Below are 19,776 nucleotides of genomic sequence, written 5' to 3'. Positions count from 1 at the left end.
AGTCCAAGACACCATCCCTACCAGGGCCTACCTTCCCAGTGGGGGTTGGGGGGAGAGGAGGGACCCAGCCAGACCCAGACAGTGAGGGCTGAGCCAGACAGCTTTATTAGGAAGGCAGGGCTGAGGGAAAGGACAGAACCCTTGGTGGCCAGGCTGGAACAAGCTGTAGGCTTCTGAGACCCCTCTCAGAGCTGGGAACGAGGTCCTACAGGCCCAGGTGGGTCTGAGGGCAGAGCAGATAGGTAAAGGGAATTGAGGACTTCTGAAAGCCCCTGGGCGCCCTCCCTGCCTTTACCGCCCACTGCATGGAGGTAAGCAATGGCAGATTGAGCGGGTGTTAGAGGGCCAGGTTAGTAGTGTAGAGCTGCCACACTGTACTGGGACAGGCCCTGCTTACCAGTCATGTTCGGGGTGGACTGTGGGAGCCTCAGGCTGGAAGGCAGAGGACAGTGAGAGATGTCCCGGGGCATTGGGGGAGTGGTGGGCTGGCCTAGAGTGGCCAGGAGGAAAACAAAAGCACATACCTACTGGGAAATAATGGGGCAGGCGCTCCCGGTAAATGCCCTCGTCCTTCTCCAGGAACACACAGATGATGAGCCGGTCCACCTGTGCCAGGGAGATTTGCACAGCTTGGGCTGAGGCCTCCACCGGCCTCTCAGTCCTGGTACTGAGTGTCCCCAGATGCACTAGCCCTTGCAGGGTCTCGGCTACCATGGTGCACTGTTCACCTCAGGAGATTTGAGAATTTTACTGTGCCATTTATAGAAGGGGTTCAGGCTGCACACTTGCTCCTTTCCATCTCACAACAAACCAGCCTGGCCTAAGGAGTGGGCTGGGGGAGGGCAAGTACTAACCGCCACACCAGCCCAGTGCTAGGCACCCTTGTTCCAGCCTTCCTGCCAGCCGCTCTGTCAGGTCTCACCTTGTCCTTGTGCTGCTCCAGCCATTCCCGCAGCGTAGCCAGCACTACCTCCGCAGCCTCTTCATTGGGGTAGCCTGAGGGCAGGGTCTGGTGAGTCCACATCTGGCCCAGCCCCACCCACCTCCCTGACGAGGGTCGGGGCGGGGTTGGGAGAGGAGGGACTGCCCACGCCAGGCATACTCACCAAACACGCCTGTGGAGATGCATGGGAAAGCCTAGGGAAGAGAGGGCAAGACAACATGGGGACTTGGTCACTTGGTGTCTTCCCTGATGCCCCTGCCCCTGCCGCCAGTTGACTCTTACCACTGAGCGCAGCCGGTGCTCCAGCAGCAGGTTCAGGCTGCTCAAGTAGCAGCTGCGGAGCTCGGCCGCCTGGCTGGCAGTGGGTTGGCCTACAGCGATGGGCCCCACTGTGTGGATGACATCTAGGGTAGGATGAGGGCTTCAGTCAGACGGCCTAGGTCTTTCATGCCATCTCACCAGGACCCTTGCGGCACACACTTGTGACCGCCCACCCACATGTCACTGCTAGGTGGTGGAAGACCTTGACATTGCCCTCTCTCCCTCTCCTCCCGGCTGCAGCTCCAGCCACTTGCTATCTGGAGTGTCAGAGGCCCAGGCCCTTATACTTAACATTAAGACGCCCCCTTGTGGTTGTGGGCAGTTCCCCTTGAACACTCACACTTGGCTGGCAGCCGATAGCCACCAGTGATCTTGGCTTTGCCGGTCTCGCAGTTCTGCAGGGTGCGGCATTCCTCCGTGAGCAGGGATCCTGCGGCCCGATGAATGCAGCCGTCCACTGCAGGAGACCAGGAGACATGAGCTGTCGGGTTCCCCACATCCCTGAAGGATCAGGCATGACATCCCATTCCCAAGAGAGTCCAAGGCTATTCATTGGCCCACATGGCATCGCAAAATTCTCTCCAAGGCTGCTCTTGTCGCCCCTTGTTTCACATCTAGGGAAACTGAGGCTTCAAGGAGTTGCAGTGAACCTTGGAGCGACCGGCAGGGGGCGCCCATGGCCCACCCACTTGCTTCTCTGTCCAGTCCGAACCGTCCTGAGGTCACTCAGATTCTAGGAATCTGGTGGGATCCCAAAGCCCACATTTTGATAAAGCCTTTTCAAAACCCACGCCTCAATCCCGTCTGAGGAGTCGAGGCCACCTAGTTCCAAATGGCAGATCCAATCCCGCACCTGAGCCTAGCTTTTCCAGCTCCTTCCCATTGGACCAGGCCTCTCAGGTGTCTCTAGGCTCTCAAACCCTGGTGGGGCAACTAGCAGACTCGTTAGCATTAGCGCATCCTGCTTAACTAAGGCCAGGCTCAGGGCTTGTTTATCCAAGGGAGGCTCTTGGGATTCTCTGTGACCCTGGGGACCCACGCCCAGATAAACAACTCTTAATGCTGCTATATTCCAGAGCCAGCAGAAGCCCAGAGGCAACTCTGCTACTTACCCAAGAACCATGTAGTTTTGCCCAAACAGGCTGAGGCAAGTACTGGTTTGCCCCTGTCTGCTCTATATTTTCTCCTGCTTCACCAGGATTTCAACTGCAAAATGTGGACAGTGCCCCCTGAGATGGCAGGGCTGATGAAGCCCAAGCCTATCCTATCCTTGAGAAGGTCTACTCCCTGGCACCTGGCTGCACTGGCATCAAGCAAACAAAATGAACAAATAAACAAACAAAAAATTCTGGCTTCATTTTACATATTCCTAACCCTTTCTCTTTCCTGCACCCTCCAACTTCTTGGCCCAGGACGGGGCACACTGACTGGATATCCCTCTTCTGTTTCCTGTTTCCAATTGCAATTAATTTTCAACTTTCCTCAGAGCTGGCACTGGGGTAATTTCCCAGAGTTGGAGAACCCTGGGAATGGCTCAGGGCAGGGTATTCTGGGGCCCCTGCTCTCCTCTGCAGGATTCTGGAGAGCGGGTGCTGAGAGTCCTGAGCCTGTGTGAAGCCCGGAGTTCACAGGAATCACAGTGCATCTGTTCCGGGTGGGATGTCCCAGAGGACCCAGCACTGGACACAACAGCAGTGGTAGGGGAGGTGAGCAGCCTGAGTGACCCTGGGCACATCACTACTTCTCTGGGTCTAATAGAGGCCCACCTCATAGGATGTTGGAAATATAAATGTTGCAGGGTAGGGTAGTGCCAGGGCACACATTCCACCACTAAGCTCCACCTCAGTGCTAAGTAAATTGACCTTTTTTCTTTTTTCTCATATTTGTTGTGTTTTGGCTTTTATTTGAGCCACATAACCTTGTGTAGCTTGGGCTAGCCTCCATTTAAACTTAATCTCCTAACCTTCCTGCCTCCACTCTGAGTGAGGGGGTTAGGGAGATTCACCACTATGCCAGGCTCTGATTCTTTTCATTTTATTTTTTAGATTTATCCATGCTACCTTATGTGTATGAATGTTTTGCCTACATGCATGTGTGTTCCCTGTGTCTAGTTAGGCTCCTCCTGGAACTGGGATTACAGATAGTCGTGAGCTACCATGTGGTATCTGGAAATTGCATCTGGGTTCTCTTCAAGAGCAACAAGTGTTCTCGGCCCCTGAAGTCAGGCTCTAATTCTTGTTAGTTGAGCAGTGTTGGGCTTGATCAGATACAAAGTGATTTAGCCCTTATCATAACAGATAGTGTCGGGCTCACAGAGTGTATGGGAAGTCCGTGGTGAGGTGAGGGAGTCGTGTGAGATGAGCACAGGGATTTGTGGAGGTGACATTCCTGGAACCTATGGGCCCTGGCTATCAGTCTTGGCCCCCTGGCACTCCACTACCTGCTATTCCAGTATGAAGTGTCCTGCAGGTGACTTTAGCTGGCTACAGGGTCATGTAGAAATACAGACCCTGCTCAAACGAACAGCCCTGCAGTTAGTCCCTTGAGGCTGGCCTGGAGAAATGAAGGCACAGAGGACTGGCACAGAAGCACTCTACTAACTTTTAGAGTAGGACTTGGACCTTGTGACCAAAAACAAAGGTGAGGCCCTGGACACTACATCTGTGTTACCCTTCCCCAAACAGGTTGGCCCTGGAATCTAGGTCTCAGCTGCCTGGCCCCTCCTTTGCACCCAACCCTCACGCCCTCCTCTGGATATCCACTGTCAAGATGTGTTCCCCACAACCCCCACACCCTTGATGTCTGTCCCACAATAGTTGGCTTCTCACCAGGGAAGAATGCACTGACTTATACCTTTAATCCCAACAGTTGGGAGGCAGAGGCCAGTTAGACTAAATGGTAAATAAAGTCCTTTCTCGCCAAACACCAAGGCCCGCAGCTCAGTCTAAGCCTGGTCAGCAGCCCTCTGTCTACTTGGTCCGATATGAGCATTCCTCCATTGTGGTGGAGCCAGTCAGCTTCCATCCCTCCCCGTTGGACCTCCTTGCAGTAAGCACCTTGGGGTGCTGAGCTGGACCCATAGATTGTCTTGTTGGAGCCTCACACCCTACTCAGGAGGCGCTGCCAACCCCTTCTTTATAGAAGGAGCTGAGGCAATGGTTAGTAAAACTTGGCACAGATCACACACTAAGCACTGAAGGTTCAGGGACTCTACTAGAACCATGATGTGGCTGCTTTTGCCACCCCTCAACCTTGCTACCCTCAGTGGGTCAGTGCTTATCTGCCTCTGGCAGCTGTAGAAACAGTTGAAACAGTCATCTTTTGTCTCCCTGCCCTCTTTACCCCTGCAGTCTGGTACCTATCCTCTCTCTGAATCAATACATCCCCCTGAAGAGTATCTGCCCTGGGGTTCCTCGTCTCTCTGGCCTGTGCAGCTCATCCATAGGACTGACTGTATGCTACTGCCACCCACCAGGTTGCTCTCGGACCCTAGCTGTTTCCTCCGTGGCCACTCTGAGCTCTTCTGTCCCAGGCCTCTCCTCTGCTGCTGCCCGTCCCCCAATCCCTACATCTCACTGAACCCCAGCCCCTTCCCCTCCTGTCTAGTCAGTCCCCCAAAGCCTGGGAAATGCTAAGGGACATCCTCCTGATAACTGTGGACAGACCTAACATCAGCTTGGGGTTCAGAAGCAAGGAGTTCTGTCCCAGCAAGGAGGGGGAGTAGGGTTGGTAGGAGCTTGCCTCTGTCTCCTGGCAGAGGGAAAGGGCTGGACCCTGACCCTCTGCAGACCAGCCAAGGCAAGCTCCAGTGGGGACCACTCCAGTAAGGCACCGAGGACTGTTGGCTTCTATTTAGGGTGCTGTAATATTCATGAAGGGAAGATTAGATATTTAAATTTATTCAGCAATAAATGTGTCTCAGTGGGGGAGCATTCCTCATGCTAAACAAACAAGCAAGCAGGGGCTAATTAATTATTTACAGGAACAAGAGGAGCCAGTGGCCTAGGGGACTCAGAGGGCAGTTGTACCCCTGCCAAAGGGTCAGCTATCCCCATTCCCTTCTGCCACTCTGTGGAGCTGGCCCTGTTACATCCTCTACTGGGATTTCTCTCTCCCAAAATTCAGGCCAAAGATTGCTGGTAACTTTGGGCTAGTCATTCAATCTCTCTGAATCTCAGAGCCTAGGTGTCCAAAGATCTGTAGGGAACATTGATTGAGGCTGGGAAGCAGCTAGCAGGTAGGCAACCAAAAGCCAGAGGAGCCAGCAGCTTTCTGAGATCTCACAGCTGGAAGTGGAACAGAAGCCAAGATCTCTACTGCTAGGCCCTGTCTTACAAGAAATGGAGGCAAAGGGTCAGAGAGGCATAGCTATGAGTCACAGAGCAAGAGAGGATTCTGAGTAGCTCTTACCTCTGCCCTGCCCATCCTGGCCTCCTGTGGACTCCCCATCAGGAAGAAAGCAAGGAGGAGTCTAGAATGGGGATCCAGTTTGTAGAGTAACAGCCAAGCTGGCCTTGGGGACACAGGAAGGAGCTTTCCAAGCCAAGTTCCCCTTTCTGGGCTCTTCCATTGTGTCTCCAGGGAACGGTCTCTGTACAGCTCTGTGCCTCAGTTTCCTCAACTGTCAGCAAGTTCTTGTTGCTTGGTGTGGACATTTGGGAAGAGATTGCTCCTTTGTCTATCGCGCAGTCAATACTCACAGCTAGGTGGCCCAGGTTCAGCCAAGGGCAGAGGCCTGGGCTGGTGGGGGGAGGGGCGGGAGGCATTCTGTCCAAGAAAGTATAGGGGACCTATCCGCATCTGGACATTCAGTCCTGCTTGGGCTCTGGCCTGGGGACAGCTCACAGCAGCCACACCTTAGTGCAGCATACAACTGCCAGCCAGACCCTGTGCACTGGTCCTTGTCCATTTCCTTCTCAGAAGGACAGCTTGGCTGAGCAGATGGGGGGCCGAGTCTACTGGAATGAGGCACTAAGGCAGATCCTGAGCTGTTGACCTTTGGACTCTCACCCTCAAAGAGAGCTATGACGATCCACTGGGTCCTGGAACCCTTCTCTCCACACTCTCTTCCTCTTTCTGGATAAAACTTGTGAACCAAGACACTGATGTTGCCTGGTTAGCACCCAAACAGCCAATCTCTGCTTGCCCTCTCTGGTCCTTCATTTTGCGGACAGCCCTCCTCCAGTATCTGCTCCAGACAAGCCCTGTACTGGACCCAGGGAAAGACACAGAGCCCACCCTCCTGAGGCTGCATCCTGGAGGTGCCCAGGAGGGTGGGTGCCCCAGGGAGAAGATGGATGGACGACATCACTGGGATGTGATCTGACATTCATTATGGGTGAGATCAGCTCCTTAAATGGGGATTTGAAAACATTAGGGCTTCATTATGTACACAACCACGGGCCTCATTCATCATGCACAATCACTCGCGTTATTAAAGATCCTGGGCAGCCGTGTGCAGGGCCTGGTGGCATCCTGCCTACTGGGGGCAGGGCATGAGTGCAGTGGCCATGAGGCAGGGAGCAGAGTTGTTGAAGAAGGACTAATTCTCACACTCCTTATTCAAGGAAGGCCGGTTGCTAGGTAGGGTAGGGAGCCTCTGTTTCCTCATCTGCAAAATGAAGCTGCAGGTAGCCCCGCCCCCGAGTCACTCGGGGGAGGAGCTTCTCGGGGGAGGAGCTTCTGGGGGAAGAGCTTCTGGGGGGGAGGAGTTTCTCAGGGCACCGTTCTCTCAGTGAAGGTCAGGAAGGGGCAGCTGGTGACCCAGGGCCTCTGCCTGGGTAAGGAAAGACCTATCACACTCAGCTTATGATGCCTTTTGTGGCTCACACCAATCCACAATATGAAAACTTCAACTCTGACAGCAAGTCAGGACTCTCTGGCCCTGGGAAGCTATGCACTGAACCCCATAGCAAACACGTGATGGGGTAGCCACAGGCCAGTCCCGCGTATCACACTACCAGGGAAGCAGCAACAGAGCTAACATGAGAAGATGGGACAGGACAGGAGGTGGGGAACTTTGTGACACGTCCATCCATGCAGTGGTCCAAAATGTCCCAATAGCATGGGACACTGTAGTGGAGCCCTGGGTAATAGAATATACTGGGAGGGACAAAAGATAGTCCCAGCTTGTAAATCCAGGGGCAGGAGTGCAAGACTGCAGTCCTAGGGGCAGGAACTATAGATAAGGCATCTAGGGATCACCCTAACATATGTGCCCAGCTGAGTGTGAAGAACTCTCCCAGGTTGCATCTAGCCTTTTTTTTTTTTTTAAGTTTTTTTTTTTTTTTTTTTTAAGATTTTGTTTTATTTTGTTTTGTTTTTTGTTTTTTTGAGACAGGGTTTCTCTGTGTAGCCCCGGCTGTCCTGGAACTCACTCTGTAGACCAGGCTGGCCTCGAACTCAGAAATCTGCCTGCCTCTGCCTCCCAAGTGCTGGGATTAAAGGCATGCGCCACCACTGCCCAGCAAGATTTATTTTTTATTATTATAGATAAGTACACTGTTGCTGTCTTCAGACACACCAGAGAGCGTCAGATTTCATTAAGGGTGGTTGTGAGCCACCATGTGGTTGCTGGGATTTGAACTCAGGACCTTTGTAAGTCAGTGCTCTTAACCGCTGAGCCATCTCACCAGCTTGATTTTTTTTTTTTAAAATATATATGTGAGTACACTGTCACTGTCTTCAGACACACCAGAAGAGGGCATTGCACCCACAGATGTTTGTGAGCCACCATGTGTTGGCAACTGAACACAGGACCTCTTGACAGCTGAGCCATCTCTCCAGCCCTCTGCATGTAGTCATTTTTGAGGGTCCCTCCTGTGACTCACACTTCTCTGTGCTAAAGCTACACCCTTGCTCCTGCAGACAGCCCCAGGCTGTGAGTCTGACAAGCTTCCTGGCTCTTGGGAGCTCTCAAGTTACCTACTGCTTTTGAGTCCCATATGTGGCCAAAGAGAGGTGGGGCAACCTCACACACGCTGGCTGGTTGCTCTACTGCTATGGAGGTCAAGGTCTCCACTGAATCAGGCCACCATTCATCAGGGCAGCAGTGCCAGCTTTCCCAGAGGCCACGGAAGCAGTCACAGATTAGCAGCAGTGATGGCAGCTTGTAGTTTGCAAAGAATTGACAGGAAGGCCAGACTAGAGTCCCATGCTCAAAGGCCTTGCTAATTAATCCTCACAGGAACAAAGGGAAGTGAGAGGAAGAGAAAGCAGAGGAAAGGGGGATAGAAAAGGATGGCGAGCCAAAGAGAGCAAGAGTGGTTAGAGGTTAGAAGGGGATGGAGATCCAGGCAGATAGAATACACAGGAAAGCAGCCACTGAGGGCCATTGAGCCACTGAGGGCTCGGTACTGTGTGAGGGGAGAGGGGACGGGCTGCACACACAAGTATCAGGCTGTGGCTGAGCACAGTGGCAGTTGACAAGTATGTTCCCAACACGTGCTGTCCACCTGTGCCTGCGCCTTCAGTGGTCTGATGGTGTTCCTGGGGGCAAACAGATCTTGAATAATTGTCAAGGGCAACAGAATACGGAACATGGTTCAAGATAGAGCTGACACGTGCCAGGCTCTCCATCCCTTGATTTAGGAGTGTGGCCATCAGGAGAGACCATCCTCAGGGGGGACTCTGGGCAGGAGGGCAGAGGAGCAGCAGGTACAAATGCTCTACCATCCTGACCTCTCCCAGCATGTGGTGCTGGGATGTGGCTTAGGGGTGAAGCAGTGCAGGGTCCGGGAGCTGATGTGTGGGCAGTGGGTAGCTTCGTGTGGGGCTGATAACTTGTAAGGCCCAAGCAGGGGAGAGGGTGAGGACAAGGGCTCCTTCCCCCTTCCTAGCCTGCCTTGCCCTCCTGCCAAGGACCTGTCTGACCCTAACCACTGGCTCCCAGTGCTGGCCCTTTGGGGCGCTGGTTGGCTGGGGCAGAGATGGCAGCCATGACGGCAGAGGCTGCGGCCTTGAATTAATCTGTCACTAAGACTTGGCCATGGCAGGCGCAGTCATGATTTAGATGAATAATTGAAACGCTCCGATACATTTATTATCCCTTTAGTGCAAAAGTGGCAGAGAAAGACGAGGGGTAATTGAAAAAGAACGCACAAATCTCCCCGAGAAAGCCGGCTCCTCATCGCCAAGTAAACATCTCGGTGCTAATAAACAGTTGAGGCGCTTGGGCCTTGTCGATCCCTATCCTGATTTAGGACCCGCCTCCCTCCTTACCATACAATAGGAGAGTGTTTCAGACATCTTTTTATTGAGCCAATAACTGCCTTTCCACAGGGAGATAGGGCAGAGGCATGGGAAAAAGTGGTCACCAGCTCCACCAGGAGACTAGGACTTCCCTAGGACATCAGGTCATCGTCCCTGGTATCTCTCCATCCTGCTAGCCTGCTAAGTGCCTATCCAATCTTCAAGGGCCAAGTCCCAGCATCCTTTGCTTGAGAAACCTACTTCTAAATTGGGTCACTTGAGTACAGAGCAAAGTCCTGAGTACCCACAGACCCACTGTCTGCCCCTCTTCCCTGGGCAGACACAGTGTGTGCTCCACTTGTGCTGCTTCAGCAGAGGTCACCGTGAGGGGCTCCAGAGCTCAGCGTCCTAGCTTCTGACCTTCACAGGAAGGACATTCTAGTGGTAGAGTACTATACAGTCTATGTTCCAAGGGCCCAGAGCTAGGGACAAGAGTGATGCATCAGGATGCCTGGCAGGGTTTCTGCTGGCCTGTGGCTGAAGGGACAAGGCTTCTCTAGGGCCACCCTGAGTGGTGGACAGATGAGGGCAGATAGAGACCTGAACTCTTACAGGAAAAACTTCAGGCCCCCAGGAGAGGTCCCAGGATCTTTCTGGGGTTAGGGTTGGTGAAGGGGTGACAGATGTGTCATATTTGAAGGGGTATGCCCAGGTAGCTGGCAGGCTGCATTTCAACTTCAGATGCCAGGGCCCAACAGGTTCTGCCTCCTCCCTCCACAGGCCCGCCTTGCACATCCACCTGCTCCAGTTTTATTAGCGGGGCTGTGTCCCAGCCCTAGCTGCAGAGGCTCCATAAATCTTAGCTTAGAGTATTTAGATGAAAGGCTGGACTTAAAGTCAACTTCCCTCCAGGGTCACTGCCCCACCCATCTCCTCATCAGCCAGCCCCCCTGCACCCCTAAGGCCAAAAAGAGAGCCAGAGCACCCCATGGCTTAAGGCAGGCACCAGGATGCCTGCAAGCCACCCCTGTGCCCAGCCTACTTCTGTGTGCGACCCTCAGGGGTGAGTCCCTCACTTCATGGAGAGTCTGTCCAGGCCCATATCCTAGTGATTCCTTTCCTTCTGGGGGACAGACAGAAGGCAGTGAAGGTAGTGATGAGGAATTGTCACATGGCAGAAGGAGGGTGGTTCTCAGAAAACAACTCCAGTGGAGTGAGAGCCAGGCTGGATAGCTGCAGCCTCAGCCAGTAGTCAGGGTGGATCCCACTGGGAAACTGATGTTCAAGTAAAGGCTTGTAAGAGGGAACGCACACTCCCCACTCCCCACACGTGGAAGGATGGGAGGAACAGTCAGGGGCTCCCAAGGCAAGAGTGTGCCTCTTCTGCCACTGACAGCACAGAGGCCCTGAGGCGGAGTGCACCAGACCCTGTGCAGGGAGGCAGGTGTGGTTGTGGGGAAGGCCTGGAGTGCAGAGGTGAGTCTGAGAGGTGCTTGGGCCTTCCGAGCCACAGTGAGAGCCTTAGATGTGATTCTGAAGGATGTGAGGGCTTTGAGCAGGTCAAGAATGGCAAGCTGAAAGGCCCACATGCTCCCTTCCCCAGAGGAAATGCTAAAACCCTAGCTCCTCCCACGGTTTCTTGTGCTCTTGCTCTTCTGGCCTCAAGGCTGGGATCTGAGGCTCCTGGTCAGCCCTGCTCCCTTCATCTTCAGGCCTTTACTGTCTGTTCCTAATGCTCAGGACACTCTTCCCACCTTCCTCACCAATCCAGGCCCTACCTTCCTTCCTGAAATTTCCCTGGTGTTCATGCTGAGCAGGCCCTTCGGCTGAGCCCTGATGTTCCTGGGACCTCCCACTACCCTGTCATGGCTGGTCTGTCAGTGTTCAGCTCACAGTCCTGTACACAACAGGCACTGAGTACCGAGTGATGAATGAATGGGTGTGGGGTGGGTACCGTGGTTGGAACATGGTGTCACCAACCACAGAGGGACCTGTTCCTCTTAAAGGGCAGGCTTGCAAAGAGGTCCCCAAGGACCTATACACGGGCACCAAACTCCCATCCTGGGAAGCGGTGACCTCCACGGGGACAGCTAGAGGAGAGTGGGGAGGGAGGGAAGGCATCCTCAGCCACAAACAGCCCCCTGCATCCTGGCTGGTCACCGACAGCTCTTAGTACCGTGCTTATTTATTCCTGACCTTCGCTGCCCCTTTTATTTTTTCCCCCTTTTAAAACCTGGCCTGGGCCCCACCACCAATGCCGTAAACATGGCCCCCGGGATTTATCCCATGGCGCATTAACCCCTGCCCCCTGGCTCACCAATCATCCTGCCGCTGTGCAGACAGTGGCTGCCCGGCAGCTGGGGGCCGAGGGGCTGAGCGGGTGGTGGGAGGCTGGTTGAGGCAGATGTGGGGCCACAAGGCTGCCCCCCTCTCGAGGCACCTGCTGCACTGCTGGCCTTTGCCCCCCTGTCATTCACCCGTCCCCTACCTGGTGCTGTAGCCCTTGCCCTGTGCTGGCCTGAGATACTGCCTGGCAGACACCTGGGGTTTTTCAGTGCAGAAATGGGTAAGGTGCAGAGACAGTGGAGAAGATGAGGACAATTAGCAATGAGCTTTCAAAGGCCCAGCTGGCATCAGGCACAGAGTGAGGCTTTGTCTACCAGCCCGCAGCCCCCAGCTCCAGTGTGTTCAGGTACAAACCGGGAAGGAGGCTTGAGTTCAGGTGGGGGGCTCCTACAAAGGAGCTAGGCCTCTAGCTTTATCAATGGGCACACCACAGGGGCCTGACTGAAATAGTAGGGTCCTGGAGGATGAAACAGGACACGTCTACCCCCTCCCCCACTCCAACCTTACCAGAGACTCAGGAAGGTCTGTGTACTCACCCCCTCCGCCTCCAAGCAGGGAGTTGTTGGCTGCAAGACAGAAAGAGAGAGACAAAATCAGGTAAGTGCAGTACGGGAGGGGTCAAAGGCAGGCTCCATGGGGTAGAGGGACAGTCAGGAAGCTGGGAGCAGGCAGCCTGGGGCCTGAGACTCTGGGTATAGGATTCCCAGCCCTTTGTGCAAGAGCCAATGATGGGGGCTGGGGAGCTCCTAGTGGGCCTGGGCTTATAGGGGATCAGGGAGTGGGGGCCCAGGAAGGCCACCAAGGCCATTGACCACCCAGAAGTACAGTACACAGGGTTACAGCATGTATGTGCAGGTCAGAGGACAATTGGCAGGAGCTGGTTCTCTCCTTCCACAAAGTAGATCCCATGGTTCAGATTCAAGTTGTCAGGCTTAGCAGAGATGCCTTCACTCACTGAACCATTTTGATCCCCTCTGCTCCCTGTCCTCCCCATCCCCCTTTTTTTCTGATACAGGGTTTCTCTGTCCTGAAACTCTCTTCGTCGACCAGACCGGCCCTGAACTCAGAGATCCACCTGCCTTTGCTGGGATTAAAGGTGAGTGACACCACTGCCCAGCCTCACCCCCTTTATTTTTTAAAGACAGAGTTTCTTGAATTCTAGACTGGCTTCAATTCAGTATGTAGCAGAGGATGGCTTGGTAGCTAGCACTCCTGCTTCCACCTCCAAGTGTTGGAGTCATGGGTGTTTACTGCCCGGCCTGTATTCTGCCTGCGCTACTTTACTCTACAGTGTTCCTTGAGTCCCAGGAGTGTCCAGCCTTCAGCATCGGTACGGGAAGGCCAGGGCAACACAGCCCTTACGCTCATGGCCCACAGGCTGCCTACTAACACGGTGGGAGGCCACCAAGAAGGAACTGCACATGGGGCATGGTGGCACACACTTTTTTTTTTTTTTTTTGGTTTTTCGAGATAGGGTTTCTCTGTGTAGCCTTGGCTGTCCTGGAACTCACTCTGTAGACCAGGCTGGCCTCTGCCTCCCAAGTGCCACCACTGCCCAGCATGCATTCTTAATCCCAGCTCTCAGAAAGCAGAGGCAGAGGCAGATGGATTGCTGAATCTGAGGCCAGGCTGGTCTACAGAGTGAGTTCCAAGACAGTGAGGACTACGTAGACCCTGACTAAGACACCCAAGAGAAGAAGTCAGTGTACGTGCAGTGAGGGAGGAAGCAGGAGGCCACAGAGTCTGGGGTATGTAGTGGAGGAAAGCCACGTCGTGGGCCATGTCAGAAGTCTGAGTGCTAGCCAGCGCCCAGTGAGCAGGGCAGCCTGGCTCCAGGCCTCCGTGTCCAGTGTAAACTGGGAAGACTACCCCAGCTCACAGTGTTGGAGTGAAGGTCATGAAAAAGGAGTTAGCTCTGGCCTTGCTATAGGAAGGTGCCCTGCTTTCTGCTTGGTCTGGAGGGGAACCCCTCAGGCAGAGTGGGCCCGACAGCCATCATGGCTCCCACTTTCCTGATTAGCCGTATCCATCTTTCTTTGTCCAGCTGTGACCCTGTGGCTGACAAATAGGTAAAGGAGACTGGCAGCCCCTCTGCCAGAATGCTAGGGCTGGGCTGATCATTGCTCCCACCCAGCCTGAAGTCCCCATCTGGGCGCAAGGTCTGCATCCCTAAGAAATCCCAGTGCCAACCAGACAAGGAGCTAGGGGAGGCCACAGGTCCCCCAAGACCCAGTTGTTACCCAGGTTAGAGGCCCAGGGGGCCTGGCTCCCAGGCTGGGCCTTCGGCTCCTCCCAGGGTTGGGTCTTACCCCATCTTCCTGGCATTTCTGCTTTAGGGTTAGGGGCCAGACCGTGGCCCGGGGCTTTTTGCGGAAGCTATGGATGCTACTAAGTGGTGTCGGGTGGCTCGCAATGGCTGGTCTCCCAGACCTGACAGCTCTTCGCTTGGGGAATAATTAATTCCACAGCCTGAAAACCCAGGGCTGCAAGTTGCCACGTTACTTTCAAGATTAATACAAGCAGCTAATTAAGATGGAGAGGCGAGGAGCGGCCGGGAGCTCCTAGAATCAAGCGGAGGCCATGGGAACGAAGAAGGAGGTAGCTGAGCATGTGGGCAAGTTATCTGAGAGACACTACCGGGTAAGAGGTCAGCCGCCAAGGACCCCGGAAGAGGCAGGGTGCAGAGGTCCCATTCTGGTCCCCAGAGGCTCTCCAGGACACGATCCCAGATCATTAGCAAGATTGGCTGCTGCTCTTCTTAAAGGATCCCATTTATGGTTAGAGCTAAGTCACCAGGGAGGGACTCCTGTTCCCATTCTACAGAGAAGGGAACTGAAGCTCAGAGGGGGTAAGGGGGGGGGGCCGGGAGAGGAAGAGAGAGAGAGGGCGGGAGAGAGAGAAGGAGACAGAGAGAGAGGAGAAAAGGAAGGAGACAGACAGACAGAGACAGTGCAGGTGTAGGGGGTTGGGGTAGGGAGCTGGGAAATGTAGTACATTTCAAGGACTTAGGCATGCAGGAAGCCCTGGGTTGGATTTCCAACCATGTATATACCGGATATACAGACTTCCATGTATATATACTAGATAGAGTAGCTGATACTTGTAATTTTACCACTCTGGGAGGTAGAGGCAGGAGGATCAGAAGTTCAAGGTCATTGCCTATCATGTAAGGAATTCTAAGCCAACCTGGGCTACAGGAGACCTTGGCTCAAAATAAAGAGTAAATCTGGGTCTCTCTGAACTGGAAGGCAGGCCACCAAGAAGGGGCGGTTGCAGCGCTACACCCCCTGGCCACGCCTACTTCCTCAAAACAAGGAGGAGCACTCCGAGCCTCTGTTACCTCAGCCTCAATCGCTCCACGCCCAGCAGGCTTGGCTGCAGAAGTGAAGGGCCACACTCCGGCAGTAGCGCGTGGGAACCGGCAGTGGGGGATGAGGCATCTCAGGTGGGCCCAGGCCTGACTCCAGCCCTCTGAGCCCCGGGGGCAGTGCTGGCGGCTGTCGGAAGCTGCCCTCCACGGCCCTTCCCACCTCCCCCCACCACCTCTCTCTTAATTAACACCGGCTGCAAACAAGCTGGCTCCTGCTCAAAGAGGGCACAATGCCAAATGGGTTGGCAGGAAGCCTTGCTGGGGCAGGAGAGGAGGGGCAGAGACCTGGGCTGGGCGCAGCAGACCCCAGTCAGAGAGGATGCCAACCCCGCCTTCCTGACACTAAATCTCTGTGTGGTCTTGCCCCTGGGGAGAGGCAAGTGGGATGAATGGCTGAAGTCCACCCAGTCAGGATCTGAGAGAGGGATAGGCCTGGGGAAGGCCAGGTGTTAGAAGGGTAGAAGATGCCTGTCACCTTCTTGGCCTGAGAAGAGGATCTGTAATCAGCCAACTTGTCCATAAAAGGAGGCCTTTTGTTTCTGTTTATCTTTTTAAAACAACAAAAACAAAATAAAACAAAAAAGCAGCCCAGGCTGGCCCCAAATTTACTTTGTAGCCAAGGATGACCTTGAACTTTGAATCCTCTTGTCTCTGTCTCTGGAGTTCTGGGATTACAGACATGAACCCCCGTGCTTAGTTTATTACCTGCTAGAGATGGAACTCAGGACTTTGTGCACATTAAGGAAGCACAAAATGACACTTCTAGATGTCTGTTTATCTTGAGATAAACAGGGTCTCACTATGCTGCCCAATCTGCCAGAACTCCTGGGCTCAGACAATTCTCCTGCTGCAGACCCCCAGCAGCCGGGAATACAGGCACATGCCACAGTACCCAGCTTTTAGCTTATTTTTAAAGGATTTACTTACTATTCATGTGTCTGTGTGTGTCACATGTGTGTGCCTGAGGGTGCCAGGAGAGTTGTTGGAGTCCCTTGGTAGGCAGTTATGAGCCACCTTTGTGCATGCTGGGAACTGAACTTAGTCCTCTGAAAGAACAGTACATGTTCTAACTGTGGAACATCTCCTCAGCCCATCTCCCTCCTCCTCCTTCAAGTGTCCAGCTTTTTTATTTGTTATTTTTTTGAGACAGGGTCTCTCTATGTACTCTTGGCTGGCTGTCTTAGAGCTCAATATGCAGAGATCCTCCTGCATCTCCATCCTGAGTACTGACATTGAAGGTGTGCAACAACCCAGTCTAAGCACCCAGTTTTTTTTTTTAAAAGATTTATTTATTATATGTAAGTACACAGTAGCTGTCTTCAGATGCACCAGAAGAGGGCGTCGTGGTTGTGAGCCACTATGTGGTTGCTAGGATTTGAACTCAGGACCTTTAGAAGAACAGTCAGTGCTCTTACCCTATGAGCTGTCTCTCAAGTCCAAAGCACTCAGTTTTTTTGTTGTTGTTGTTTTGTTTTGTTTTTTCTCGAGACAGGGTTTCTCTGTATAGCCCTGCCTGTCCTGGAATTCACTCGATGGATCAGGCTGACCTCCTCGAACTCAGAAATCTGCCTGCCTCTGCCTCCCAAGTGCTGGGATTAAAGGTGTGCGCCACCACCGCCCGGCTAGCACCCAGTTTTTAAACAAGGGACTGAAGCAGATCTCAGCTCTGGTGGCGTGTGAGTTCTAGATCATAGGGTGCAGGCCAGTGAACACACACTGATTTTAAGTCAAGCCTGTCCTCTGCCCACTGTAGGGGCTGCTTGTCATGGGCACTACAGATGAGATTCTCCCTCTGCCCACTTTGGGGGCTGCTTGTCATGGGCGCTGCAGATGAGATTCTCCCTCGCCATGGACGGGTATGATTTCACCACACTCTGCTGAGCCTAACCAGCTAGCTTTGAGCCCTGTGACCTTGAAGTGCCCCCCACATCAGTCAGTGCCAAGTCCTTTGACCACTGAAAACTGAGGTTTGGGGGTGCCTCACATGAAGCCTCCCACATGTCCCCCAGGTTCTCCCTACCTGCAGCTCCTGCTGGCCTCACCCCCAGCTCATGTGACCTGCTACCCTCTCTTCCACCTTCTCAGGCCCTGGCCCTACTCTGTCTGCCCTGTGACTGCCATCCCTGAGGACGGCAGGGTAGGAACTCTCAAGTTTGTGGCCAGGCTCTTGGCCTAGTTAGGTACTGGCAGGTGGCCACTGCCCAGTGAGAGGGAGAGGGCCACCCCCTGAGAGTTTGGTAAGTGCCACTAAAGATCAGAGGAAGCCCAGGGACAGAGGCAGTACCCTGCCTTGCTTCACTTTTTATAAGGAGCATCTCATTTTTTTCTGTCTGTCTGTCTGTCTAGGGGTGCTCGTGTATCCCAGGCTAGACTTGGATTCGTATGTAGCTGAGGGAGAATGACCTTGAATTCTTGCTCTTCCTGCCTCAGGATCCTGGGTGCTGAGAGTACAGGCAAAGAGCCACCACGTCTAGCTTTAGGAAATGTTTTCAAATGTAATATTAATATATTTCTGAAAAAGTCACATGATGGCATTTAAAATGTTTTTTAATGGAGGTGGGGTGGGGTGGGGTCTAAGGCACAGCTGTGAGCTTGCTGGAAGGGGTAGGGTGTATGCACTGCTCACCTCTCTGGGGAGACACTGCCACCTTTCCAGAGGCAGCCCTGAGCCACAGGGACAATCTCCTCACAGTGTAAATTGCACCAGGTCCCCCTTTACCTCAGCTTCCCAATTAAAACTGTCCCAGGCCTGGGAGCACGTCTCAGAGGTAGAGCCTAGCTCCCTAGACAAGAGGGTCCCAGGACCCATCCCCAGAACAGTCAAGAAAAAAAAAAGCAACCCCAAAACCTCCCCTTGAACTTCATGAGTAAGGAGTACCCCTCCTTTGTTCTCAGGATATAAAATGGGCCCAAGCAAGGCCCCACCAACACATTATTCCATCTCTTTCCCTACACTCCCCAGCATCCCTGCACCTCCACTCTTCCACTAAGCCAAATCCCCAGCTCATTGTTTTTTGTTTTGTTTATTTTGGGTTTGGTTTGGTTTTTCTTTTTCTTTTTCTTTCTTTCTTTTTTTTTTTTAGAGACAGGGTTTCTCTGTATAGCCTTGGCTGTCCTGGAACTCACTCTGTAGACCAGGCTGGCCTCAAACTCAGAAATCTGCCTGCCTCTGCCTCCCAAGTGCTGGGATTAAAGGCGTGTGCTTCCACCGCTCAGCTGTTTTTCCGGACAGGGTCTGCCTGTGTCCTCTAGGCTGGTCTGAACACACTCTGTACCCCAGGTTGGTCTGGTACTTTTGATCTTCCTGCTGCAGCTTCCTGAGTTGATGGGATTAAAGATGTGCCACCAGGCCAAACCTCAGCAATGATTACTGAAAGAATTGGACGGTTATGGACTGTATGCACCAAGTCACTCAGCCCACTATGTGGGTTGCACATGAACTGAACCGAGGTCTGCCAAACTTCCCATGTGAGGCTCTTCACCAGCCAGCACAGCAGGAAGCCCAGGAGTAGGAAATGGTGCTACAACAAGGCTGGTCCAAGGCCAGCAGCCAAGTGACCTTCTGGCTTTCCCGGCCAGACAGGGACTAAGTCCTTCATGCCTGGGAGGAGGGGGTGGCCTTCTGAGGGAGGTGGGAGAGGGGGGATGCAGAGAAGAGAGTCAGTTACCAGTGACCCGAGGAAAGCGCTGAGCAGGTGCCTGGGCCAGGAAGAGGGTGGGCAAGCAGGCACAACGGTGACTTTGAAGCTGGCACAGCCCTTGCACATGCCCCAGGAGGCTACTGCCTCCACACGTCTGCCTCAGCTCTATATGGGCACCTTGTCCTGGCTTCCCAGCTTCACCTGCCTGGGGCAGCTGGGGATCTAGGGGCTGCTCCCCTCAACCCTTGAACAACAACGTCACTGGTCTGTTTTCTCAGTCCTCCTGAATGAGCCAGACCCCAGCATCAACAAAGATGCTTTCTGCAGCTTCGGTGAACTGAGCACTGGGGTGAAGGTGGACCCCAGCTGGCACAAAGCTCACTCCAGGGTGACAGTCAAAGCTACACAGGCATAAACTTGAACCAGAGTTAGTTAGCACCAGAGGTCATGAAAGCAATCTAAGGGAAGATAGAGGAGGGCTGGCGGGCAAGCGCCTGCTGAGTGGGGAGCACACAGCAGGCAAAGAATGGCAGGGGGGAGGAGGAAAAACGGCAGGGGACAGAAGGCCAGGGGGCTCTGGAGCTGGACATCTGAAAGCTGTGCTTCTGGAAGCTACAGCGTCAGATAGGCACCCAGAGGTCAGACTGCCCACATGGCCCTGTCTCACTCCTGAAGAGTCCGCTCTGTGGAGGCTTTGTCCCATTACCACACAGACTGACAGCTGCCCCCTAAGCTCTGTTCGGGGGAAGGCGCTGTTTCCTCCTCCGCTCCCACAGGCCTGCAGTGGAGATCCTGTTCCAAGAGGGCGAGTCGTTTAGAACATGCTTTAGATTAGAAACACCCACAGATGGAATAAGATGTAAAATGTGCTGAATTCTGAAGATAAAACAAGAGACTTCTGTGGCCTCCCTCCCCAAAGCCCGGAAGCCCGGACTGTAACGCAGCGCTGTAGAAGCAGCTACATT

The 19,776-nt window shown here is 53.6% G+C and overlaps 1 protein-coding gene across 2 annotated transcripts in view; it reads right to left on the bottom strand.

Moving 5' to 3' along the window:
• Positions 1 to 82: 82 nt before the first annotated feature.
• Macrod1 (mono-ADP ribosylhydrolase 1) overlaps positions 83 to 19,776 on the bottom strand; it is a 147,849-nt gene continuing 128,155 nt past the window's right edge. The window contains exons 4-11 of one of the 2 annotated variants that reach the window (XM_031389517.1): positions 12,337 to 12,366; positions 1,605 to 1,721; positions 1,226 to 1,347; positions 1,107 to 1,137; positions 923 to 996; positions 525 to 606; positions 398 to 432; positions 88 to 223 (exon numbers count right to left, since the gene is read on the bottom strand). In XM_031389517.1, coding sequence (XP_031245377.1) covers positions 428 to 432; positions 525 to 606; positions 923 to 996; positions 1,107 to 1,137; positions 1,226 to 1,347; positions 1,605 to 1,721; positions 12,337 to 12,366 — 461 coding nt within the window. In that variant the 3' untranslated portion in view covers positions 88 to 223; positions 398 to 427. Of the gene's footprint in view, positions 224 to 397; positions 433 to 524; positions 607 to 922; positions 997 to 1,106; positions 1,138 to 1,225; positions 1,348 to 1,604; positions 1,722 to 12,336; positions 12,367 to 19,776 lie in introns of both variants that reach the window. The other variant, XM_031389516.1, reaches the window with a different exon arrangement.

Source organism: Mastomys coucha, unplaced genomic scaffold (assembly GCF_008632895.1).
Source record: "Mastomys coucha isolate ucsf_1 unplaced genomic scaffold, UCSF_Mcou_1 pScaffold21, whole genome shotgun sequence".
NCBI lineage: Eukaryota > Metazoa > Chordata > Mammalia > Rodentia > Muridae > Mastomys > Mastomys coucha.
The sequence above is the reverse complement of the archived record's forward strand: the minus strand, read 5'-3'. Positions and strand labels throughout refer to the sequence as shown.